Source organism: Sphaerodactylus townsendi, linkage group LG12 (assembly GCF_021028975.2).
Source record: "Sphaerodactylus townsendi isolate TG3544 linkage group LG12, MPM_Stown_v2.3, whole genome shotgun sequence".
NCBI classification, from domain to species: Eukaryota; Metazoa; Chordata; class Lepidosauria; order Squamata; family Sphaerodactylidae; genus Sphaerodactylus; species Sphaerodactylus townsendi.
This window is the reverse complement of record NC_059436.1, coordinates 49,135,672-49,161,991: the sequence shown is the minus strand read 5'-3', so window position 1 is coordinate 49,161,991 and position 26,320 is coordinate 49,135,672. Positions and strand designations below refer to the sequence as shown.

Below are 26,320 nucleotides of genomic sequence, written 5' to 3'. Positions count from 1 at the left end.
GGCCTTTCCTGAGAAGGAAAGATCTTGCCACTGCAGTCAGAGCTACCAGGGGGTGGGGGGTACACATTGCATTGGGCATGCACCTGGGGGGCATAAAATCGTCTCTCCCCCCCCCCCCACTTACCTCAGTTCAGCCTGAAAGTGGAGGCTGAAAAAGCGACCTGTTCACTTGAGGCTGAAAACAGCCTGGTGGGAACTACACTTCCCAGGAGACCTTGCAAGCCCCAAGGTCTCCTGGGAAGTGTAGTTCCCACCAGGCCGTTTTCAGCCTCAAGTGAACAGGCCGCTTTTTCCAGCCTGCACTTTCAGGCTGAGCTAAGGTAAGTGTGTGGGGTGGGTGGGGGCGGAAAACGCAGAGTGCACACCGGGCGTAGTATGGCCCAGCTACACCTTTGATTGCAGTACATACTCTTGTAATGTTTAGATACTTAACTGTGGCGCACTGTGTGTGAGGCTGCTCTTGAAGACTATCAGGAAACTGCAAGTGGACCAACTGTCTAGGCAAGAATGTTGTCTGAAGTGGGTTGTCAGGACCATGTAACCCCAGTCCAGGCCTGTCTACAGCTCTCAACCAGTTTCCAGAGCCATTTTAAGATGCTGGCATTGACCTTTAAAGTCCTGCATGGTTTGGGACCAACATACCTTAAGGCCCACCCATTCCCAAATGTGCCTACTTGACCATTAGGGACCTCTTATATTACTACCAGCAGAGGTAGGATCCAGCAGGTTCTCGCAGGTTCCCGAGAGTAGGTTACTAATTATTTGTGTGTGCCAAGAGGGGGTTACTAATCGGTGATTTTGCCACGTGATTTTTGCCTTAGTTACACCCCTCCTCTCAGCAGTAGCGCACAGAACTTGAAGCAGTCTAGCAGGAGGTGCACCGGCGTGCGTGGCAGCCTGCGCCTGCGTGGATTCGTTTCCCGCCCAAGGACCGGCGCAGCAGCTGCGTCCTTGCCACAGCCCTGCCCAGGAATGCCCCGTCCCCAGAATGCCTGGCCACACCCCTGTCGTGCCCCACCCAGCCCCATTGGCGCTACGCCACAGTTTGAATCCCACCACCATGGGAACCTGTTACTAAAATTTTTGGATCCCATCACTGACTACCAGCCAACATGACTGGAGTGGGTTGTTGGGACCATGTCACTCCAGTATTGAGACCATTTACAGATCAGGAGCTTGATAGAACATGTGCTTCTCCAGTGTCAGTACTAAAAAAATATACGTTCCAGCCTTATTTTCCCGCTGCTATGTAGAAAACCAGGGCACACAGGGCAGTTTTATACTTTTATGCTGCTCACAGATACCAATTCTGATACAACATACAATGTTGCTAGGTTCTGTGCAGCAGCACTTGAAATATGTCGGAGGATGGTCTGTGCCATAAAATAGGCTTAGATTTGAAAGGTGGTTATAGAACTTTATCTGCTAATTTCATTGTATCCTGGTGCCTATTCTTTTTTTTAGCTTTTAGCCTTTTGCTTTCTCTTAATTGTGTATGCTATAATTGTGTATGCAGTGGCGTTGGAGGTTAAGAGCTCGTGTATCTAATCTGGAGGAACCGGGTTTGATTCCCCACTCTGTCGCCTGAGCTGTGGAGGCTTATCTGGGGAATTCAGATTAGCCTGTACACTCCCACACACGCCAGCTGGGTGACCTTGGGCTAGTCACAGCTTCTCGGAGCTCTCTCAGCCCCACCTACCTGACAGGGTGTTTGTTGTAAGGGGGGAAGGGAAAGAAGATTGTAAGCCCCTTTGAGTCTCCTGCAGGAGAGAAAGGGGGATATAAATCCAAACTCCTCCTCCACCACCACCACCACCACCACCACCACCACCACCACCACCACCTCCTCCTCCTCCTCCTCCTCCTCCTCCTCCTCCTCCTCCTCCTCTTCTTCTTCTTCTTCTTCTTCTTCTTCTTCTTCTTCTTCTTCTTCTTCTGGTTTATACTGGTCTGTGACTGTAATAAAGATTATGATTCTCCAGTCTTGAAGAAGAAGAGTTGGTTTTTATTTTCCACTTTTTCTCTGCCATGAGGAGTCTTAAAGCGACTTTCAATCTCCTTTCCATACCCCCTCACAACAGACACCTTGTGGGGTAGGTGAGGCTCAGAGAGTTCAGAGACAACTGTGACTAGCCTAGGGTCACCCAGCAGGCTTCATATGGAGCAATGGGGAATCAAACCTGGTTCTCCATATTAGAGTTCACCGCTCAGATAATCAAGATCAAGTTCCCTGGAGAAAATGGCTGCTTTGAAGGGTCGACCATATGGCATTATACCATGCTGAGGCAAACTAGGATGTGAATGACCATCTGAGAACTGAATCCTGGTTATACAAACAGTGGTTTTGTGCTTTGTCTGAACCACCACAGGCCCAGAGAAAGGGCCAAACAGGATCCATAGGGATTTTGACTCGTGAATATTATGCAGGAGGAAAGCCAGAAGCCCCTGCTTGTGCTCTGCAGCTCAACATATCAATTTTAAGGCAAGCTGCACAGTTCTTCAGCACGACAATGAGCTAGGACAGTGATGGCGAACCTTTTTGAGACTGAGTGCCCAAATTGCAACCCAAAACCCACTTATTTATCGCAAGGTGCCAACACGGCAATTTAACCTGAATACTGAGGTTTTTGTTTAGAAAAAACAGTTGGCTGCAAGGCGCGCGTTACTTGGGAGTAAGCTTGGTGGTAGTTGTTGGCTTTGCTTTGAAGCAACCGTGCAACTCTTCGAACGGGTGAATCATGACCCTAGGAGGGTTTACTCAGAAGCAAGCAACCGAGCTTACTCCCAGGTAAAGGATTGCGCTTTAGTTATTTATGTGAAAATCAGTGGGGTTTAACAGCACTTGACAGGGTTACCTACACTGCTTCCCCAAAACTAGGTCTCAGGTTTAATCTAATAATTGAGCCCAGCGGCCCAGCGATTTCCCCCCCACATGATGAACTCTGTGCGTGCCCACAGAGAGGGCTCTGAGTGCCACCTCTGGCACCCGTGCCATAGGTTCACCATCACTGAGCAAGGAAATCACATATAGCGTCTAGTTTGGATTTTAGCATAGATTAAAACAGATCTGGGCATTATACGGCCCGCGGGCCACATGCGGCCCACCGGATGACCCTGACTGGCCCATATGAGTCACAAATAGTAAAAAATGTTAACATTTTGTCTACCATTGTTTTGAGAAATTTGTGTGAATAAATTACATTTTTTGGAAGGCAACCTAACTTTTTCATTGCATAACTTTAACATATACTAGTCTTGCCCGCTTGTCAAAACAATGCTATTTACTGCTTTTTTATATAAAGAAATACAATAAATATTATGCAGAATTGAGTTCAGCCTTTTGGCCCGGCCCTCCACAATATTTTCTGTTTCTTATGCGGCCCCATGGAAAAAATAATTGCCCAGATCCGGAGTGCCTGGACCCAGATCCACACTGTTTTGAGTTTCAGCACTGTTTTAATTCACTGATAACGTGTCTGCTGTTTCCACTCCCTATTAAAAATGGTGCTTTCACTTTATGCTAACTGCTGCAGTTGGCAGGTTCAGACAGAGAAGTCTGAAAATGCCGGTGTCCTTTTATTTTCTTGAAACGCATTTTATTTCTTTTGCCGAGAAGCAGCCCTTTCTCACTCCTTTCTTCCCCCCTCTCTTTTCCCCTCCAGGCAATGTGGCTCTGTAAGCAACTGATGACCCCACGGATCTCTCAGGAGACTTTGTCGACCAATCTAAAGTCGCTTCTGTCTTTCAAAATTCAGGAGTATCGGAAGAGCCAACAGGTGTGTGAGCAGCTGGAAAGGGGCCATCTCCGCATGGAAGGGGAAGATAAATGGCCGCATTGCCCGTGTTTTTCTGCAGAGGCAGGACGGGCAACCCAATTACCAGAATCCACTTGGATCGGTGGCAGATTGAACGCCGGCTCGCGAATGAGCCGTGATGGGCTGTCTGACAGTGCAGTCCTATGGAGAGTTACTCCAGTCGAAACCCATTCATTCCTGTAGGCTTAGACAGCAGTAACTCTGCATAGGATTGCACCGTGAGTGGGAAAGAAATTGCACTGTATCCAGAGTCTGTGTCAATGGTAAACTCTGAGTATTTTCATTCATGGTTCTCAATTTACTCTAAAGGGAGGGAGTTATTAAAAATAATCAGGTGAGTCGTAGGAGGGTGTACATTGGCTCAGGTAAGTAGTACCACCTCCCCCCCCCCCCCAATCACACATTAAGGTGGTGGAAGGAAATGAGAGTCGAACAAGAAAAACAAATGCGTTCAGGCTTTAGGACGGGGGTCCCCAACCTTTTTGAGCCAGCAGGCAGATTTGGAATCCTGACCTAGCATGATGGGCGCAGCAGCAAAGAATGGCTGCCGCAAGAGGCACGACCAGTCACAAAACGATTGCCCCAGCTTAACTTCAGTAACATGCAGAATCATCTCATTTCATTTCATTGTTCGGTTTATAACTTTCAATCCGCTTTGAATGCACTTTGCAGCTGGATTTTGCTGTGCGAAATAGCAAAATCCACTTGCAAACAGTTGTGGCAGTGGATTGAAAGTGCATCATTCCGCAGGCACAGAAGGGGCCGGAGAAGACCATTGTGTTGGGGTGGCAGTTGCTACCAAAGCAAGATTTTTTTTAAAAAAAGCTTCATAGCCATTCAGATTTCTGATAGTCAACTAGAAGGTTTGCTGGGCAGAGGCCCAACTCGCCCTGGCCACTTCAATACAACAACCTTTATTAGGCATATTAAAATAGGCTCCAGAGCGTTACAGGCATTTCTGAAGTACAAATCCAAAGTACATTCAAAACACAGACGGATAAACTGTATCTAGCATTGGACGTTACTTAGAAAGTTCTGTCACTTGTAAAAGAAATTTTGCTACTTTTCCCAAGAGCATGGCCTCTGTGTTATTTAACAAAAGCTCCACAACAGAGTTGTCAGAGTCTCCTTCAGGTTTGTCTAAGACCCGCCCAGGAGAGAAATTCCTAATACCCACATATCTCGGACAGTCAAGTATAATGTGAGCAAGAGTCTCCACTTGGTTTTTACAGAGTGGACAGACCCGATCCTGGAGAGGGATAGATAGGTAGCCCTGGCCACTTCCTAAAAAGACTTTGTGGGTGCCAGAAAAGGTGTCACGGGATCCGCAGCGCCCACACAACTGGCTCTTCCCAATGTATGTTAAAGTTTTGTCTGTGACTTGAGTGGATCAAGCATTCTTGGAGCCAAGGAGCTGAGATCTAATAGCAGCTCTGGTCTCTGGAGGATCTCGGCAGTCAGACGCACCAAAAAGGTGGTGAAGGGAAAAGGCTGCTGCCCACCTTCACAGTTTCTTTCCTGGGCCTCATGCAAAGGGGAACGAGGTAAGTCATAGGAAGCTGCCTTATGTCAGTGATGGCGAACCTTTTAGTGACTGAGTGCCGGGGGCGGAAACTGCACCTGGGGCACGCATGCGCCCTGTTCCCCTTCCACGCCACCGGCCTGCCCTGGAATGCCCCCAGAATGTCCCAAAACACCCCCACCCCTGGAACATCCTTGCTACACCCCCGCAGGCAGTGGTGGGATCCAAAAATTTTAATAACAGGTTCCAATGGTGGTGGGATTCAAACAGTGGCACCGTCACACACACGCACTTCCAGTCCCTATTGGGCAGGGAGGTTGCTTTAGTAACCCCTTCTCGGCACTCAGAAAAAATTAGTAACCACTTCTAGAGAAGTGGTGAGAACTGGTTGGATCCCACCTCTGCCCGCAGGGGCGCGCACCCAGTACGTCGCACACCCCTCTCCCCCTTGGCACTATGCCACTGCCGAGTGCCCAAAGTGGGGCGACAGCTTGCGTGCCCACAAAGAGGGCTCTGAGTGCCACCTCTGGCACCCGTGCTATAGGTTCGCCACCACTGCCAAAGGCCCAGAGTCATGACCAGAGGTGGAGCTACCAGGGGATGGGGGGTGCGCATTGCACCGGACACACACCTTGGGGGGATATCACTCCGCACGGTCCCCCCCCCACGACACTTACCTTAATGAAACAGGGCAGGCTGGAGAAGCGGCCTATTCCCTTCAGGCTGAAAACAGCCTGGTGGGAACTACACTTCCCAGGAGACCTTGCGAGCCCCAAGGTCTCCTGGGAAATGTAGTTCCCCCAGGTCGTTTTCAGCCTGAAGGGAACAGGCTGCTTCTCCAACCTACCCTGTTTCATTAAGGTAAGTGTGTGGGGGGCGGGGCGGGGCAGAGGGGTCAGCGTGCTGCAGAGGGGGGGGGGCAGACAACACAGAGTGTGCACCAGGCGCAGCATGGCCCAGCTACGCTTCTGGTCATGACCAAGACCACCAACAAGTCCTGGGCAAGCAAGAACCCACGAGGGGCTGTCGCTCAGTGGAAGAGCCTCTGCTTTACATGCAGAAGGCCCCCGGTTCAGTCCCCGGCGCCTCCTGTTTAAAAGGACAGGTAGGAGGTGACATGAAAGACCTCTCCCTGGGACCGCGGAGTGCTGTTGCCAGCACGTGTCGATAATGCTGAGTTTCAGAGACTGGCGGTCTGGCTCAGTATAAAGCAGCCTCGTGTGTGTGTGTGTGTGTGTGTGTGTGCGTGTTCAAGAATTCAGTCCCAAAGTTAAAGCGCTTTCTACCCACCAGGAAAGGGATCAATAAACTTGTGAGGAGGGCCACCCACTGGCCGCGCTGGCAGCAGTTCAGGCTTTGACAGCTTCAAGGTTCCTAAGATTCAGGCTGCCGACAATAAACTCAAACCCCCAAGAACAGAAACATGTGAAAGTCTCTCTCTCTCTCTCTCCCCCTCTCTCCCTCCCTCTTTTGTTGAAAAAGAAGAGAAATATCCCTAAATTTTGCTGTCAACGATGGTTTTTTATTTTAATTGCATGGGAGAAACACAATTAATCTGGAGGGGGGGAAATAATAAGGGGAGAGCCACGAAAATCCCCTTTGGTTTAATTACTCTCATTATTAGCATATTTCAGGCTAATCAGCGGCGCTTTCAAGGGGGCCCTGTAGGGTTTTCCTGGATTATTATGGGGCGAGACGTGAAAGTCAAGGAGGTAGGGCGAGAATCCGGCGGAGTGTCTGGGTGCGACGGGAGCCTTGCTGGGCTGTGCTCGCCTTTGGCTTCGGGAGGGGTTTGTTGGAGAAGCGGCTGCTTTTAGTTAAAAAGTGAGAGGTGAAGGGGTCCTTTGGTCTCCTGCTAGGGAGGTTGGCACCCGTACAGGAGTCTTTGGGGTGAACCCAGAGGCGTACCAAGGGGGAAAAGCGCCCAGTGCACTGATGCGTCCTCTGCCCCTGTCCTGCCCCAGAACCGCCCCACCCCGGAATGCCCTCGCCATGCACCTGATGCGTTGCGCCTTCTCCGCCCCCTTGGAGCTATGCCTCTGGGTGAACCAAAGGTTCAGCCAGGCTTAGTATTTGGAAAGAACCGAGTGGGGATTGGTAGGGTTTGGAAATTCCTGAAGGTTTGGGGGTGGAGCCTGGGGGAGTGGGGGGGGGGTGAGGTATAATGTAAAATGCCACTGAGTCCCCCCTCCTCCTCCCCCCACCCAGTAGCCATTTTCTCAGTTATCTGGAGTTCAGTCAGATCAGCAACCTTTATTAGGCATCAAAATAGAAAATCAACAGAGTGGAAACAAACAAAATGAAGTAGCTGAAATAAATAAATAAATAAATAAATAAATAAATAAATATATATATCTATATATCTATATCTATATCTATCTATCTATCTATCTATCTATCTATCTATCTATCTATCTATCTATCTATCTATCTATCTATCTATCTATATCTATATCTATATCTATATCTATATCTATATCTATATCTATATCTATATCTGAGCCCCTCAGGGGAGGGCAGTATATAAGTAGAACAAACAAACAAACAAACAAACAAACATATATATATATATATATATATATATATATATATATATATATATATATATATATATATATATATATATATATATATATCTGTCTGTCTGTCTGTCTGTCTGTCTGTCTGTCTGTCTGTCTGTCTGTCTGTCTGTCTGTCTGTCTGTCTGTCTATCTATCTATCTATCTATCTATCTATCTACACACACACACACACACACACACACATATCCAGCATCCATGGATGTAATATAAACAGGAAAACAAAGGGGGAAAAAACCCCAAGGGATTAATTCATAGCGTTAGTCAGAAACTTGGCCACCATTTCCAGTATCACAGAATCCTGGTTATTCAAGAGGTACCGGTAGTTCAGTTTAGAATTAAGAGAACAGGGGCCTGCCAAAGTGGGGGCCAGAAGGAAAAAGTTGGGTCTAAATCTGATACATTTCGGGCAAACAAACAGGGCGTGCTCAAGCGACTCCTCGAGAGTTCGGCAGTAAGTGCAGGCACGCTTCTGATGTGCAGATTTCACAAACCTCTCTAGAGGTCAGGTGAGGGGGAACGTGTTGGTTCTTGCCCTGGGGAATCACCCATCTCACTTTACGGTCAGAAAGCATATGAAAATAATCGGCGATCTGACATTTCCCAAGTATAACGTCAAAATGAAGGGGTAAACACAGACTTCTCGCTTTACCCATTAATGATTGATATTCCTGATCAAATAATCGCTCAACTTTAAAAAGGGCCTGGACAGATTTATGGAGGAGAAGTCGATCTCTGGCTACCAATCTTGATCCTCCTTGATCTGAGATTGCAAATGCCTTAGCAGGCCAGGTGCTCAGGAGCAGCAGCAGCAGCAGAAGGCCCTTGCTTTCACATCCTGCACGTGAGCTCCCAAAGGCACCTGGTGGGCCACTGCGAGTAGCAGAGAGCTGGACTAGATGGACTCTGGTCTGATCCAGCAGGCTAGTTCTTATGTTCTTATGTTCTTATGGTGAAGGATCTCATTGGGGGAGAGCATATGAAGCTGGTCCAAAGTAAAACCCAAGGAAAATACCTTGGTTTCGATGTGAGCCCACCAGGTGGAAATCTGAAGTTCAGGAAGAGGAGTTCAGGCATAATTCCAGGAAATCTCCAAGACTCACCTGAGACAGCAGCTCCAGGGATGGGGTTGTGACAGGGAAAGCATGGTGCTTTGATGGTCTTTAGTCCAGTTGGGGACTGCAAATGCCTTTTGGGACTTGCAATATCTGTGGTGCTCCAGTAGGGCTTGATGCAGTACCTTGGGAAAACCAATCCCCACGACCCTTGCAGCCCAACTGTCATTCAGAATGTTGCCTTAGTTGGCCTCCCAAAGACAACAGTTTGAAATGCCTCACGTGCCACCCTTGGTGTGGTCAGCCCTTGTCTGAGCGTGGAACAGAAGAAGAAGAAGAAGAAGAAGAGTTGGATTTATATCCTCACTTTCTCTCCTGTAGGAGACTCACAGGGGCTTACAAACTCCCTTCCCTTCCCCCCTCACAACAAACACCCTGTGAGGTAGGTGGGGCTGAGAGAGTTCAGAAGAACCGTGACCAGCCCAAGGTCACCCAACTGGCGTGTCTTGGAGTGCACAGCCTAATCTGAATTCCCCAGATAAGCCTCCACAGCTCAGGCGGCAGAGCTGGGAATCAAACCCAGTTCCTCCAGATTAGAGTACACCCAGAGGTGGGATCCAGCAGGTTCTCACAGGTTCCCGAGAGTGGGTTACTAATTATTTGTGTGTGCCGGGAGGGGGTTACTCATTGAGTGATTTTGCCCGCGTGATTTTGGCCTTCGTTCACGCCCCTCCTCTCAGCAGTAGTCATGAGAGCTTGAAGCAGTCTAGCAGGAGAGTGCACCGGCGCGCGTGGCAGCCATGGCCCAAGTGCATTCGTTCTCAGCAAGGGCCAGCGCAGTGTCGTCCCTGCGGCCCGTCCCGGAATGCCCGCCCGAATGCCGCCCCAGAATGCCCGGACCCGCGCCTGTCGTGCCCAGCCCGCCCATTGGCTTCACATGCAGTTTGAATCCCACCACCATGGGAACCTGTTACTAAAATTTTTGGATCCCACCACTGTAAAAGCTGTGGAGTTTTCCATGGCTTCTACTTGATGTTTGCGTTTCTGGAGCTATGTTAATCGGGCATGTTAATCTGAATGTAGTTTTCCTGTTTTATTGGATTTTGGATTTTATCTCATTGTCATTTGTTAGAGTGTCTCTGGTCCTGTCATATCTCACCCTGATGCCTTTTTTAAAAAAAGTCAGGGTATAAATGCATAGAACAGTGATGGTGAACCTTTTCGAGGCCGAGTGCCCAAACTGCAGCCCAAAACCCACTTATTTATTGCAAACTGCCAACATGGCAATTTAAGCTGAACACTGAGGTTTTAATTTAGAAAAAACGGTTGGCTCCGAGGCACACATTACTTGGGAGTAAGCTTGGTGGTAGTCGGTGGCTTTGTTTTGAAGCAACCATGCAACGCTTTGAAAGGGTGAATCACGACCAGAGGTGGGATCCAGCAGGTTCTCACAGGTTCCCGAGAGTAGGTTACTCATTATTTGTGTGTGCCGAGAGGGGGTTACTAATTGGTGATTTTGCCACGTGTGCCTCGGATTCGCCTCCTCTCTCAACGGTAAGCCTTGAGAACTTGAAGCAGTCTAGCAGGAGGTGCACCGACGGTGCGGCAGCCTGTGCCTGCGGTACATTTGTTTCCCGCCAGGACTGAGCGGCTGGCTGCGTCCTTGCCACAGCCCCACCCAGGAATGCCCGCCCCGGAATACCCACTCTATGTCGTTACCCCGCTTGACTGGCGCTTATGCCACAGTTTGAATCCCACAGCCATGGGAACCTGTTACTAAAATTTTTGGATCCCACCACTGATCACGACCCTAGGAGGGTTTAGAAGCAAGCCCCATTGCCAGCAACCGAGCTTACTCCCAGGTAAAGGATTGTGCTTTAGTTCTTCCCATGAAAATCAGTGGGGTTTAACAGCACCTGGGGTTACCTACCCATTGCCCAGTGGCCCAGGTCAACCTAGATGTGTGTGTGGAGGGATTCCCCACATGACAAACTCTGTGCATGCGTGCCCACAGAGAGGGCTCTGAGTGCCCCCTCTGGCACCCGTGCCATAGGTTCGCCACCACTAGCATAGAAGAACATCAGCTGGGGTCAGCAGCTCTATTAATGCTCAAAGGCTGCCTCACTTGGGATGTCTGGAAGGGAAAGGACAGACTAAACCAGTGATGGCGAACCTTTTCGAGACCGAGTGCCCAAACTGCAACCCAAAACCCACTTATTTATCGCGAAGTGCCAACACAGCAATTTAACCTGAATACTGTCATGTTTTAGTATAGAAAAAGCGGTTGGCTCCAAGATGCACATCACTTGGGGGGTAAGCTTGGTGGCTTGCTGGAGCAACCGTTGCAATGCTTGACGGGTGAATCACGACCTTGGAGGGTTTTACTCGAAGCAAACCCATTGCCAGCGACCGAGCTTACTCCCAGGTAAAGGACCACGCTTTCGTTCTTCCCACAAAAATCAATAGGGTTTAACAGCACTTAACAGGGTTACCTACACTGCTTCCCCAAAACTAGGTCTTAGGTTTAATGCTAACAATCTCCCTGAAATAATGACACTATTATCACATGATGAACTCTGTGCACGCGTGCCCACAGAGAGGGCTCTGAGCACCCATGCCATAGGTTCACCACCACTGGACTAAACGTTGCTTGACGTTTCCCAAAGTACCCGTTCCGCTCTTGCTGGGGGTGTGTGAGGCCTGACAGAAACTTTGTGAGAACACGACGAGCTAAAAACGTACACTGGGGTCCAACTCTTGTCTTGTGAGAGAGCTGGTTTTCCTGGCACCCGTGCCACCTCTGGCACCTGTGCCTTAGGTTCGCCACCACTGGACTAAACCTTGCTTGACGTTTCCCAGAGTACATCTGCCCGCTTCTTTGCTGGGGTGTGAGGCCTGACAGAAACTTTGTGAGAACACGACGAGCTAAAAACGTACACTGGGGTCCAACTCTTGTCTTGTGAGAGAGCTGGTTTTCCTGGCACCCGTGCCACCTCTGGCACCCGTGCCTTAGGTTCGCCACCACTGGACTAAACCTTGCTTGACGTTTCCCAGAGTACCCGTTCCGCTCTTGCTGGGGGTGTGTGAGGCCTGACAGAAACTTTGTGAGAACACGACGAGCTAAAAACGTACACTGGGGTCCAACTCTTGTCTTGCGAGAGAGCTGGTTTTCCTGGCACCCGTGCCACCTCTGGCACCCGTGCCTTAGGTTCGCCACCACTGGACTAAACCTTGCTTGACGTTTCCCAGAGTACCCGTTCCGCTCTTGCTGGGGGTGTGTGAGGCCTGACAGAAACTTTGTGAGAACACGACGAGCTAAAAACGTACACTGGGGTCCAACTCTTGTCTTGCGAGAGAGCTGGTTTTCCTGACAGTCCACTGCAGTGCCTCTAAATGCCCCCCCCTTGACTGCTTTTCTGTCAGCAACTCTGGTCAAAAGGGAGGACTTGAACGTACTGTGATGCTGCTAAAGAAGTTGGGGGGGGGGGCGCTGGTTTAAATTGGATTGGCAGGTGGCCTTTAAAGTGGGCATGGACTCTCTTTATTAGTCAGCTAGAAGCCCCTCTTGAAATGACACATCAAAGAGGGGAGCGGGAGACGGGCTGCTTCAGAGAGCAGCGTGAGGCACCTTTGTAAAGTGACAGCCTCAAAGCCGAGGATCCGGGCTCCAGCCGCGAGAAGCTGCAGGAAGCGTTGACGCGCCGCCCTGCGGGACCGGCAGACTTTCAAGAAACACGAGCGCTTTCTTTTCCCCTTCTTCTCTTTCTACCTGTGTGGAACCGGCTGTCTTTGGAAGGGCTGCTTGTGAGAGAATTGCAAACGGAAGGCATTTGGGACCCTGGGAAAAAAACCTAACTGGGTCATTTTGTCCGTTCTGGACCTCCTTGCCCTAAGTTTGCACCTGGCAGTGTTGTGGCCGCTCTCCCAAAAGAAGAAGGTTCATTCTCAAAGGTTCTCTCCCAAACGAAGCATCTGCTAGCCCAGTGTTTCCCAACCTTTTCGAGGTCATGGTACCCTTGACCTCACTCTTCATATCTCACGGTGCCCCTGCCGCCACCCTCCACCTTCCCCTCCCATTGCCCCTGCTTGCCACATACCCCACCTTCCCCTCCCAGGGTGAAGGGAAACACTGGGGGTGGTGGTGGCTGCTGACCTTGTGGCAGGCCCTGTCCCATGGGCCAGCTCCTTGTCCTTGCTGGCGCCGGTGGGAGACGCCACAAAAATGAGGGGGGGCGGTAGTGTTGCCGCAGTACCCCTGGGACATGCTCACGGCACCCCAGGGTACCAGGGAACCCTGGTTGAGAATGGCTGTACTAGCCACTAGGCAGCTGCAGTGACGTCAGGTAAAGCAGTGGTTCTCAACCTTCCTAGTCCCGCGACCCTTCAGTACAGTTCCTCATGTTGTGGTGACCCCCAACCCTAACATTTATCCATTTTACAGATGGAGAACACTGATGCAGAGAGTCTTAGGCGACCCCTGTGAAAGGGTCATTCGACCCCCAAAGGGGTCGCGACCCACAGGTTGAGAACCACTGAGGTAAAGGGAATTTTTCTTAATCCCGCTTGCGTCCATGGGGCTTGACCGGGAACCTCACGGCACCAGCCATAGGGCCTCGGAGCCATCCCTGAGCACAGAACAGGAGCAGTCGTGTGAAGAATCGTCCCCTGGAATTGGTAGGCAGCGTAGAGGCTCTGTTCTGGCCCAGCTTGATACCAAAGGCCTTCTGTTCTGGACTAGTCACCAGAGCAATATTTTCAGTCTTCCGAACACCATTCTCAGGTTCCATAACCAGCCCTAACTCCACCAGCCTCAGGGTCCTAAATCCTCTGAAGATGCCAGCCACAGATGCAGGCGAAACGTCGGGAGAAAATGCTACCAGAACACAGGTGTCAAACTCGTGGCCCTCCAGATGTCATGGACTGCAGTTCCCATCATCCCCTGCCAGCATCATGCTGGCAGGGGATGATGGGAACTGTAGTCCATGACATCTGGAGGGCCGCGAGTTTGACACCTATGTACTAGAACATGGCCATACATCCCAGAAACCACACCACACCCCAGCGATTCCGGCCGCGAAAGCCTTCGACAACACTTGGGCTGTTCAGTGGTTTGGTTTCAGTTGACCGATATATTATTCTTGAATCACCAGGAGCTTTCTCGACCAAAAACACATGCCGGACCACAGCACAGCCGTCGCTCCGTTCAGACTGATGGATGGCTCCGTCAGCTCCAGTGTGGTCCTAATTATTTATACCCGCGGGTCTCCCTGCAGGGCTGTGTTATGCCCTGCTATAAACAGCAGTCCCTGCCCCGCCCTTTAGAAAGCCTGTGCAGAATTTGTTGTGATGTCTGGTTGGTAACAGGCAGATCTATAGTCTGAGGCAAGAAAGACGTGAAAAGTATATGTGAGAGTCACAGCTGGGAGTGAAGAAGAAGAAGAAGAAGAAGAAGAAGAAGAGGAGGAGGAGGAGGAGGAGGAGTTTGGATTTATATCCCCCCTTTCCTGCAGGAGACTCAAAGGGGCTGACAATCTCCTTGCCCTTCCTCCCTCACAACAAACACCCTGTGAGGTAGGTGGGGCTGAGAGAGCTCCGAGAAGCTGTGACTAGCCCAAGGTCACCCAGCTGGCGGGTGTGGGAGTGCCCAGGCTAATCTGAATTCCCCAGATAAGCCTCCACAGCTCAGGCGGCAGAGCTGGGAATCAAACCCGGTTCCTCCAGATTAGATACACGAGTTCTTAACCTACGCCACTGCTGCTCCACAAGAGTGCCCACAAAATGGTCTGGAAACCCAGGCAGAAGCAGTGCAGAGGGCAGAAAGAGCAGTTGAATCGGGTCAGCCTCGAAGCTTGGGAGCGGTGAGGTGCTCCTCTCCACTCTTGGATGGAAAGAGTCTTCCTTTTGTCTTCCTCTGTGGCTTCCTTATTGAGAGTTGGCAAGGAGAACTTTTTCTCCCGCAGCTTGAATGCTGGAAGTCAAAGGCAGTAGGTTTAGGACACAGGTTTCAAATTCACGCCCCTCCAGATGTTGTGGACTACAGTTCCCATCATCCCCTGCCAGCATCATGCTGGCAGGGGATGATGGGAACTGTAGTCCATAGTATCTGGAGGGCCACGAGTTTGACACCTATGGTTTAGGACAATCAAAAGGGAATACTTCTTTAGGCGGTGAGGGATTAAAACATGGGATTTGCAGCCAGAGGATGTGTGTGTTCATCAAGTGCTGCCAAGTCTGAGGGGGGGGGATATGATTGAAGTCTATAACATTATGCACGGGGTAGAAAATGTCGACAGGAAATGTCACAATACTAGAACCAGGGGGCATACATTGAAATGCTGGGGGGAAGAATTAGGACTAATAAAAGGAAACGTTTCTTCACGCAACGCGTGATTGGTGTTTGGAATATGCTGCCACAGGAGGTGGTGATGGCCACTAACCTGGATAGCTTTAAAAGGGGCTTGGACAGATTTGTGGAGGAGAAGTCGATCTCTGGCTGCCAATCTTGATCCTTCTTGATCTGAGATTGCAAATGCCTTAGCAGACCAGGTGATCGGGAGCAGCAGCAGCAGAAGGCCCTTGCTTTCACATCCTGCCTGTGAGCTCCCAAAGGCATCTGGTGGGCCACTGCGAGGAGCAGAGTGCTGGACTAGATGGACTCTGGTCTGGTCCAGCTGGCTCTTTCTTATGTTCTTAAGTCACAGCTGATTGACACAGCCCCGGTTTCAAGGCAAGTGAGAAGCAGAGGTGGTTTGCTATTGTCCAGGACAGAGCGACGGGAAACTGCGCCCAGTGCATGTTTGCGCCCCACGCCCCTCCAAGCCCCCATCTGCCCCTGTCCCGCTCCCGCAACGCCCCTGCAGGGGTGCGCCCCTGGTGCATCGCGCATCCCCTGCCCTGTTGGCGCTACGCAGTGGCGTAGGAGGTTAAGAGCTCGTGTATCAAATCTGGAGGAACCGGGTTTGATTCCCAGCTCTGCCGCCTGAGCTGTGGAGGCTTATCTGGGGAATTCAGGTTAGCTTGTGCACTCCCACACACACCAGCTGGGTGACCTTGGGCTAGTCACAGCTTCTCGGAGCTCTCTCAGCCCCACCTACCTCACAGGGTGTTTGTTGTGAGGGGGGAAGGGCAAGGAGATTGTAAACCCCTTTGAGTCTCCTGCAGGAGAGAAAGGGGGGATATAAATCCAAACTCCTCCTCCTCTTCTTCTCCTTCTTCTTCTTCTTCTTCTTCTCCTTCTTCTTCTTCTTCTTCTTCTTCTTCTCCTCCTCCTCCTCCTCCTCCTCCTCCTCCTCCTCCTTCTATTTCTCCTCCTCCTCCTCCTCCTCCTCCTCCTCCTCCTCCTCTCCTCCTCCTCCTCCTCCTCCTCCTCCTCCTCCTCCTTTTGTCTTCCTCTGTGGCTTCCTTATTGAGAGGTGTGACTGAAGGCAAGCTGTGTGTATGCAAGACATTCCTTTTACATGTGCTTCAAAGGCATCCTACTAATCAGAACTTCTGGCTGAAAGGTTGAGGAACTAATATTAGAGTTTTGCACGCCCTGACATTCTGTGGTTGGCTCCACCTTGAGGTGCAGCCATTTTGCGGCAGCGCCTCCCACCTTGTGTCAGAACTCCAAAGGTCCTTGCAGGCTTAAAAAGATTGGGGATCCCTTCTGCAGCGTTTGGGCAAAAGCTCCGGTCTCTCTAGTCATTCTGGAGGTGGCTTGTTCAACTTTTGGAAGGGCTTAATTGACCTTTGCCCCCAGAGTTCGTGGGGTACGAGTTCCTTTTTGGGCTGCATTGTGAACGTTTTGTCCTATCAAATGTTTTGTTCTTTAGGAAATTCCCTCTCAGTTGTGGGCTGATGCCATTGAGGAACAGCTGCAGTCGGGAGAATGCATTGGACGGGTAAGTATGTTGGGACAGCAAATCACAATAGAAGAAGAAGAAGAGTTTAGATTTATATCCCCCCTTCCTCTACTTCAGGAGACTCAAAGGGGCTTACAATCTCCTTCCCCCCCACAAACCCTGTGAGGTGGGTGGGGCTGAGAGAGCTCCGAAAAGCTGTGACTAGCCCAAGGTCACGCAGCTGGCGTGTGTGGGAGTGCACAGGCTAATCTGGATTCCCAGATAAGCCTCCACAGCTCAAGTGGCAGAGCAGGGAATCAAACCTGGTTCCTCCAGATTAGATACACGAGCTCTTAACCTCCTACGCCACTGCTGCTCTCAATACAGCAGATGCAGGTTTAAAATCCAAATTCTCAGCTTAAAGAAAGGAATCGGGACAGGCGGTGGACGTGCTTGCTTCCTTGGGTGTCCGCAGAGAGGTGCCGAAAAGAATGAAGGAGTTGTTGGTTCTTCCCGAATGGCTGCAGGAATGCCGGGACCATCGCAATTCATTTTAGCATCTCCCTCCATGCTGGGATTTTGGCGCATTATTAACAGAAGGGGAAGGTGGGCATATGCTGATGGTATAGTGCTGAGAGGATCAAACGGGAAATGCGGGTAGCTCTGTTCACTGCCTGGGGCAACTGGCGGAGTTCTGCGTAGGCAAACCTGATAAACAGGCAACATTTTAAGAAAATCAATGCATGACGTTGGTGGCTAATGGGTCTTGAATGAGCAGTCGGGCGGGGTGGGCAAGGGAGTGATTTTAATTACCAGCAGCAGCATCTCAGCGGTTATTACATCATATTTTATTCAGGAACTGTCCAAAAAGTCCATTGGTTGTTGGACTTTTTACCATTACAGGTAATCTCTCTGGGCAAGACTAAAACGGGAAAAAGTTTAGCACCTACGTTAAGACATATGAAGCACTTCTCGTGTAAATAAAAGTGAGTGTAAGTGGACCCTTTAAAGAAAACAAGTGCTAGATCAAAATATTTGATCCAACTCCTGAATTTTTTTTAATAATGAAAACTCAGGCTTAGCACAAATTTTCAGATCTGCTGGAATGTATTTAATAGCTTTTGTGGCCCTTCAATCGTCATAAGAATATTTAAATGATGGTAATCTGCCAAACAAATTGGAGAGGCAATTAGGACAGGTTTGGTGTAGAGAAACAAAAAACAGATTGTTATTTTTGCTAGTTGTTATAAAAATGTTGCATTTTTTCATTCCAGAAAAGCAGTCACGATAGTCCTGATATTTATTTAAAATGCTTATTAACCTCCTTTCTACCTTGCAGAACCCACAGCAGCTTATGGTATAGCCTAAACAATTATTATTAAAACACGCACGCACGCACGCACGCACGCACGCACGCACGCACGCACGCACACACACACACACATATAAAAGACCACAGTTTAAAATCTCCAAATTAGGAGTGTGAGTGAATAAAAACTAAATGAGTCAAATGCAGTCCTAAATAAAACTGTCTTCAACTGCCTTCTGCAGATAGAAAGGGAGGGGTCCAGGTACACCTTCTTGGGAGGTACCTCTGTAGTTGTGGGGCTGCCACTGAAAAGGCTCTGAAGAATCTCATGTACCCACTGGATCAGCTGCTTTGATTGGTGGTACAATCAGAGGTGGGCCTTTCCTTGTGATCTTAATTCTCAGGCAGAAACATCTGGGGGAAGACTTTCCTTTAGATACCCTGGTCCCAGAGAAGAACCCTTAACAAGATTATGCGGGCAACTACAGCCCAGTGTCTAAGAGGTGTGAAGTGTTACCTGCAGTTGTCCATATATATATACAGGCATCACAGAGTTGGAAGGGGCCCTACAGGCCATCTAGTCCAACCCCCTGCTCAACGCAGGCTCAACCTGAAGCATCCCTGACAAGTATTCGTGCAGCCGCTGATTGAAGACTGCCAACGAGGGGGAGCTCAGCATGTCCCTAGGCAGCCCATTCCACTGCTGAATTACTCTTAGGCTCATTCCGCACATGCAGAATAATGCACTTTCAAACTGCTTTCAGTGCTCTTTGAAGCTGTGCGGAATAGCAAAATCCACTTGCAAACAGTTGTTCCACTGCCTGCCCCTGTGGTTTGCCATTGCCTGCCCCATTTTCTTTGGTAGTCTCCCGTCCAAGTGCTAATGTAACCTCAGCTTGTGGGTTCTGTGGGGCAGAACTTGGAATGAGTTTGCAACAACAATTTTTTAAAAACAAAATGGTTTACTTTCTTAACATATAACATCAACATTTAACATCACACTTCAAGGTCCTGTTCAGGTTGCATTTTCAAGTCCTTATATTTACAGTCTACTGATACTGCCAAGTCCAATTCTTCTTTGCAAGTGGGTTGGCTCCTGAAGACTCCAAGGGCTTGATGAACAGGATTCAACATGATGAAGGTTTCCAGGAGAACTCTCACCCATTACAACCACAAAAAGAAGCCCTGAAACAATAAACTCCAACATTTACAATGTAGCAAAAATAAACTACCACCTTCCCAGTAGTTCCCAACAACATCGCAGTTACCTTAACAAGGTGTTAAGGGCTTATACAAACCAAGGTCCGAGTCTGGTAGCCTTGTCTCCTCCAAACTACATGAGCTCTGCAGCCTCTTGCTGCTTTGAGTCTCCACCCCTTTCTGGGTCAACCCATTCTGAGCATGGGGGTTACACTAACTTGATCTCATTCAATCTCAGTAGCTAAGCAGGGCCAACCCCAGTTAGTATTTGAATGGGAGGCCGCCAAGGAAGCCCAGGGCCACTATGTGGAGGCAAGCAATGGTAAACCACCTCTCAACACCCTATGGGGTTGCCTTGAAAACCCTATGGGGTCACGGTAATTCGGCTGTGACTTGACAGCCATTCCCATTTCTCAAATAGTCCTATTTAAATCACTGCAGGAGCCTTTGAAGGAATATTTATGTAACATTGTATCAATAAATAAAGAAGTTTAAAAATACCATGATGCATATTTAACTAAAGGTATGTTAATCGAGGAGGAGGGATTTGTGTCAAATAAATAAATCAACCCAATCAAAGGAGGTGCTGTTAACTCATCTATGACTGTTTTCCCCAAACTGTGATTGTTACAAAATGAATCCCAGACAAGAGGAAGCAGTAATTTTATTGACAAACTTACCCAGGACTTCAAAATCCAAAATAAGAGTTTGGCTACATTTTTTTGTCCTAACCAGTATGTTCCAACTATCTCTATTTTCAGTCCAGGTTTCCCGATCTGTTCTGTTAAAACTCTCATTATTTTATACTTCGCTTTGCATTTTGAATGTGCCCTGCTCAATGTATGAGCGTTACTTGCTACAGCTGTCATTCTCAGATGCCTTTCCGTTGGGATGCGAATATGTCTTCAGTTCTTGCACCCTTCCTCCTTCCTTTCCTCGTGGATGGAGCTGAGATTCAGAGGTAGTCTTAGTGCGTCTGAAATCCTGGGCAAAAGTCCAGGATTGGGCCCCGGAATCAATATCTTCTCCATCAGGGCGGCCACAGGCTCAAGCAAGGTTAGCCCAGAGGTGGGATCCATCAGGTTCTCACAGGTTCCCGAGAGTAGGTTACTCATTATTTGTGTGTACCGAGAGGGGGTTACTAATGGGTGATTTTGCCACGTGATTTTTGCCCTAGTGTCGCCCCTCCTCTCAGCAGTAGCGCGCAGAACTTAAAGCAGTCTGGCAGGAGGTGCACCGGCGTGCGTGGCAGCCTGCGCCTGCGTGCCTTCGTTTCCCGCCCAAGGACCGGCGCAGCGGTTGCGTCCTTGCCACAGCCCCGCCCAGGAATGCCCTGCCCCCGGAATGCCCGTCCACGCCCCCGCCGTGCCCTTCCCCGCCCCGCCCCATTGGCGCTAACGCCACAGTTTGAATCCCACCACCATGGGAACCTGTGACTAACATTTTTGGATCCCACCACTGGGTTAGCCCCATGCAAGATTTCTGCTCAGCCCCCACCAAGCTGGCTATGATCTGAGTCCTGGAGGCAGGGGCAGAGTGCGGGGGAACTGTGCCTGGAGCATGCGCGTGCCCTGTGCCCCTGCTGCGGCAGCGCCTACCCCGCCCCCAGAACGCCCCCTCCTTGTCCCCGCTCCAGCATACGCCGGGGCGTCACCTCCCTGCCCAATTGGAGATACGCCACTGCCTGGAGGGGTGAATGTGCTTGGCAGCAGGTTAGCTAGCGGTTGCCCAAGGCCCAGAGGGGTTGGCAGCACACAGCAACTGCCAAGCTGGCTACCCAAGAGCCCAAGGAGTGGGCATGAGCAGTAGTGGGAGCCTTCATGCTCTTCCTCTCCCCTCCAGCTGAGGGTGGACTATAGGTAGCCACACCAGGACTCCTGGCAGCTGCTCTGCATGGCCCCTAGCTAAGACTGCCTGCCAAGATTGAACACTTCTTGCAGAGACCAAACTGTGCCCAGTGTGCATGCTACATTTTCTGCCCCCTATGCTCCCCGCGCAGCGCCCCCCTCCCCCCTTGTGAGCCCCAAGGTCTCCTGGGAACTGTAGTTCTTCAGGCCGTTTTTACTGAGAACAGGCCTTTTGCAGCCTGAAAAAGTTTTGAAAGAAAGGAACTAATGTTAGTATGGGAAGGGGGGTGGGGGGGCATTGCGGGGGGAGCACCATGGGGGGAAGGGGGAGGGGCCTGGGGCGATTTTTGCACCCCCCAGGCATGCGCCCGGTGCACGGCGCACCCCCCCCCCCCGCCACCTTGTAGCTCCGCAAATGACTTCCTGGTTTATGGATTCTTCAAACTAACCACCATTGTTTAAAACTGATGGGGACGAAAGGAATCCCAGTTTGTTACAACCGTCACATTTGGATGTGGCAACAAACCCTGTGTCCAGATCGAATACAGTCTGAATCAGAAAATATTCATGCTTTCTTTGTGGAAACTCTGGTCCTAATCTCTGATAATTTTTAAAGATCAGGTGAGGTTCTGGAAAGCTGGAGATGGGCAAATGTAATCTAAGTTTTCACAAAAGGGAAGGAAAGTGGATTGGGGAAGCAACATGCTAGTCAGTTTGATATCAGCACCTGGTAAAACGCTGGGGCAGATTGCTAAGTAGCCAGTCTGTGACCATCTAGGAAAGAATAAACTGCTTGCTAGGCTCTGACTTGGGTTGATCTCGACTACAATGTGCCTAACAAGACTTCTCTCCTTTTTTAAATAAAGTAGCTAGTTTATTTAGCCTGCTGGATCAGACCAGAGTCCATCAAGTCCAGCACTCTGCTACTCGCAGTGGCCCACCAGGTGTCTTTGGGAGCTCACATGCAGGATGTGAAAGCAAGGGCCTTCTGCTGCTGCTGCTGCTCCCGAGCACCTGCTCTGCTAAGGCATTTGCAATCTCAGATCGAGGAGGATCAAGATGGGTAGCCAGAGATCGACTTCTCCTCCATAAATCTGTCCAAGCCCTTTTTAAAGCTATCCAGGTTAGTGGCCATCACCACCTCCTCTGGCCGCATATTCCAAACACCAATCACACGTTGCGTGAAAAAAAGTTTCCTTTTATTAGTCCTTATTCTTCCCCCCAGCATTTTCCATGAATGCCCCCTGGTTCTAGTATTGTGAGAAAGAGAGAGAAATTTCTCTCTGTCAACATTTTCTACCCAATGCGTAATTTTATAGACTTCAATCATATCCCCCCTCAGCCGTCTCCTCTCCAAACTAAACAGTCCCAAACGCGGCAGCCTCTCCTCATAAGGAAGGTGCTCCAATCCTTCAATCATCCTCGTTGCCCTTCTCTGCACTTTTTCTATCTCTTCAATATCCTTTTTGAGATGTGGCGATTTAGGCAAACATTTAGGCAAAGCATTCAGTTGCCATAATAAACTCACTTCTGTTTACCTCTGAAGTCTCTCTGCTTACTTCAGGAGTTCATACTCCCATTTCTGGATTTCAGTCACTGAGCAGTTAAGATGCCAGAAGCCCTGATAATGAAGCAGATGTGTTGTGTTCTCAAAGTAGATCAGAGGCCATAAAGGGGACTCAGGGTGTATTCTAGGGATCTTTCCTGACTCCTGTACCAGTTAAAACAGAGAGTGGAAGAGTTACTCAACATTAATCCCCCCCCCAATTTATCTGCTTTCCCTGTTATTGGCCTTGAAAGGGGGTTGGTCTGGTATAGAGAAATCCATGCAGGGTTTGGATTGCTGGGATAGTGGGGTTCCAGGCAGAGGTGGGACCCAGCAGGTTCTCACCAGTTCCCGAGAGTGGGTTACTAATTATTTGTGTGTGCCGAGAGGGGGTTACTAATTGGGTCCGCTTTTCCATCTCCATGCCCTCGCCTCCCCGAGAGGCATACTGCCTTTGAACGTGAAGGTTCCATATAGCAATTGCGACTAATAATGTAACACCCTGAACTGGGTTAATCCCTTTCAGGTACTGCAATTCATTGATTCTCAGCCTTTCGTACCTTTTATCTCACCAGTCTCTATCAAAGAACCTGTGGGTTTCACCATTGCTGTGTTCAGATTTGTGAGTTGGGGCATTTTCTATAATGCGATGATGATTTAGAAATGACCTGGTGCAAAAAAAAATTTTTGGGTCGTGGTGGGGTGGCTGCCCATGGGGGGCCATCCAACTCAGGGTTTGCCCAGGGCTGAGCCTAGGTACGCTTCTGCCCCCTTTGCTGAGGGAGGGCTGGCGAGGGAACCTGCTACTAAAATTTTTGGATCCCACCACTGGTTCCAGGTCTAATCTCTTCCATAGAATTAATTCTTCATTTTACAAATGCTGGTTTCACAATAGTCACCATTCAACATCCAGGGGCAGGGGAAGGAAACATAAAATGACTCCAAACGCATTAAGTATTTGTTAAACCCTCTCTCTTGTTTGCCCTTCATTGTCTTAAATGGGCAGATCTCACCTTTGTAGGGTGTCTTGGTTCTCACTGTGTCTTCCCCCCACACCCCAGTTTGCCTTCTGCCACAGAGAAATTGCAATTCCTTTTGAATAGTTCCAGGGAAATGGAAGCGAGAGATTTGATGGGAAATCTAAGTGACTGGAAAGTGGTTGTCAGTTTGCCCATACAAAATACTGTGAGCCTTAATCCATAATTTATCCACTCATTTTGAATCTGCAAAGTAGAATTAAATTTTTGCATTGCAAATCACTCGTGCTTGAATTATTTGGGTCTGCCTGATTTCTCTTAGAGCTCTTTAAAACTGAGCTGCTTCAGTTATTTGTCTGTTTGTTTACTCATCTCTCCCTCCCTACTGATGCTACACATTTATCCCAGCGGGCCCGAAATCTTGTGCTGTTTTTCTGCATTTGCATAAATGCATCTAAATACATACAGGCATTAGAGCTCTAAGGTTCAGTTCCGACATCGTGCTAAACCATAGGTGAGGAAGCTTAACCGTGGTTCGGTACAGTGTCCAAATGGCTAAGGTGCGGTTTGCAATCATTTGGCAAGTGAGAACCAGAAACCGCAATTAAATGGGTTTACAAACTGTGGTTTGTGCAAGCTGTAATTTGGTGCTGCATTTGAATGGACACAACAGGCTTTGGGAACCTTATCGTATGCTGTATTGTTGATGGTCGTTTCCCCACTTACCATCTGCTGCGCGCTACTCTCACCAAGTAGCGCGGGGTCCTGCGGCACTCCCCACTACAGGGGCGGCGACAATGCAGCCGCCCCGACGTTGCCGCTCTCGCGCCCCCTCAGCACACGTCATTCCTGGCACTCCTCAAAACGGCGCCTTTTGATGACCCCGCACAGAGCGCGGGGTTGTGGGAAAGCCCGGGAGCGCGCCAGAAATGATGCGCGCTGAGAGTAGCGCACAGCAAAGGGTGGTCGATGGTAAGTGTGGAAACTACCTCAGTTAAGGAAGGTGGAAAGGAAGCGGGAAAATTGGCTTGCTCACACGATGCCTTTTGATGACCCCTCGCAGGGTCGTGGGAAAGCCCAGGAGCGCTCCTGAAATGAAGCACGCTGAGAGTAGTGCACAGCAAAGGGTGGTCGATGGTAAGTGGGGAAACGACCAATGATAGATGAGAAGCAAAAGCAAAAGGTGACATAAACAGAATCAAAGGTCTAAATGCAGTGTTCCAGTGACTGCTAAGGAAAAGTTCTTGCATTGTTGCTAAGTATGGCAGAAGGCTCTGTGAAACAGAGGCATCTGCACCCAGAGGCATAGCTACCAGGGGTTGGGGGCAGTGGTGGGATTCAGCAGGTTTGCACCACTTCGGAAATGGTGCTTGTAAACAACCAGATGTTAAATTATTTGAATCCCACCACTGGGCAGGGGTGCATGTTGCACCGGGTGCATGCCGGGGAGGGGATCGTCCCCCTGCAGTGCCCCCTCCCACCACCACCCTGCGGCACCCTCCCACACTTACCTTAGTGAAATAGTGCAAACTGGAGAAGCAGCCTGTTCCCTTCAGGCTGAAAATGGCCTGGTGGGAACTACACTTCCCAGAATGTTGCAAGCCCCCAGAGTCTCATGGGAAGTGTAGTTCCCACCAGGCCATTTTCAGCCTGAAGGAAACAGGCCCCCTTTCCAGGCTGAACTAAGGTAAGGGGGGGCAGGGCGCCGTGAGGGGGGGCGGGGCAGAAAACACTACGTCCCCACTACGCCTCTGTCTGCACCTGAGGAAGACTGAGTCCTTGCAGGATTCTAGCCTCATTAGCCAGGGTCTCCTATATTAACCCTGTCTTGGGCTTGGCTCTGCCTGGGTGCAACAAGTGTGTTTCTCCGGAAAACTCCACACACCCAGTTCCCTGTTCCACGCCTTGTACCTTAGTGTCTAGCCCTCCTGCCTGCTTGAACTGCTAGATTTGCTTGATTCTGGACTGTCTGATTGTGCATTTGCTTGCCACCTGCCTTTCCCTTTGACTGTCTGCCCACGCCTTTGCATGTTACCAGCCTTGACCTGGGTCTGTCTGACACGCCATAGCTCAGTGATGGCGAACCTTTTTGAGACCGAGTGCCCAAACTGCAACCCAAAACCCACTTATTAATTGCAAAGTGCCAACATGGCAATTTAACCTGAGTACTGAGGTTTTAGTATAGAAAAAATGGTTGGCTCAAAGGCACGCGTTACTCAGGAGTAAGCTTAGTGGTAGTCGGTGGCTTTGCTTTGAAGCAACTGTGCAATGCTTCAAACGGGTGAATCACGACCCTAGGAGGGTTTACTCAGACGCGAACGCCATTGCCAGCAACCGAGCTTACTCTCAGGTAAAGGATCACACTTTCGTTCTTCCCATGAACATCAGTAGGGTTTAACAGCGCTTAACAGGGTTTCCTACACTGCTTCCCCAAAACTAGGTCTTAGGTTTAATGCTAATAATCTCCCTGAAATAATTACACTATTATCACATGACAAACTCTGTGCATGCGTGCCCACAGAGAGGGCTCTGAGTGCCACCTCTGGCACCCGTGCCATAGGTTCGCCATCACTGCCATAGCTGATGCCCGCCTGTAACATAGAAGGAGCAACAATAACAATTTGAGGTATACCAATGATACTACATT

At 49.6% G+C, this 26,320-nt stretch overlaps 1 protein-coding gene across 1 annotated transcript in view; it reads left to right on the top strand.

The window, feature by feature from the left end:
• The window catches only part of LOC125441552 (adenylate kinase 8-like), a 117,152-nt gene that overhangs the window by 29,929 nt on the left and 60,903 nt on the right, over nt 1-26,320 (top strand). The window contains exons 4-5 of the mRNA XM_048512160.1: nt 3,663-3,776; nt 16,786-16,854. Coding sequence (XP_048368117.1) covers nt 3,663-3,776; nt 16,786-16,854 — 183 coding nt within the window. The remainder of the gene's footprint in view (nt 1-3,662; nt 3,777-16,785; nt 16,855-26,320) is intronic.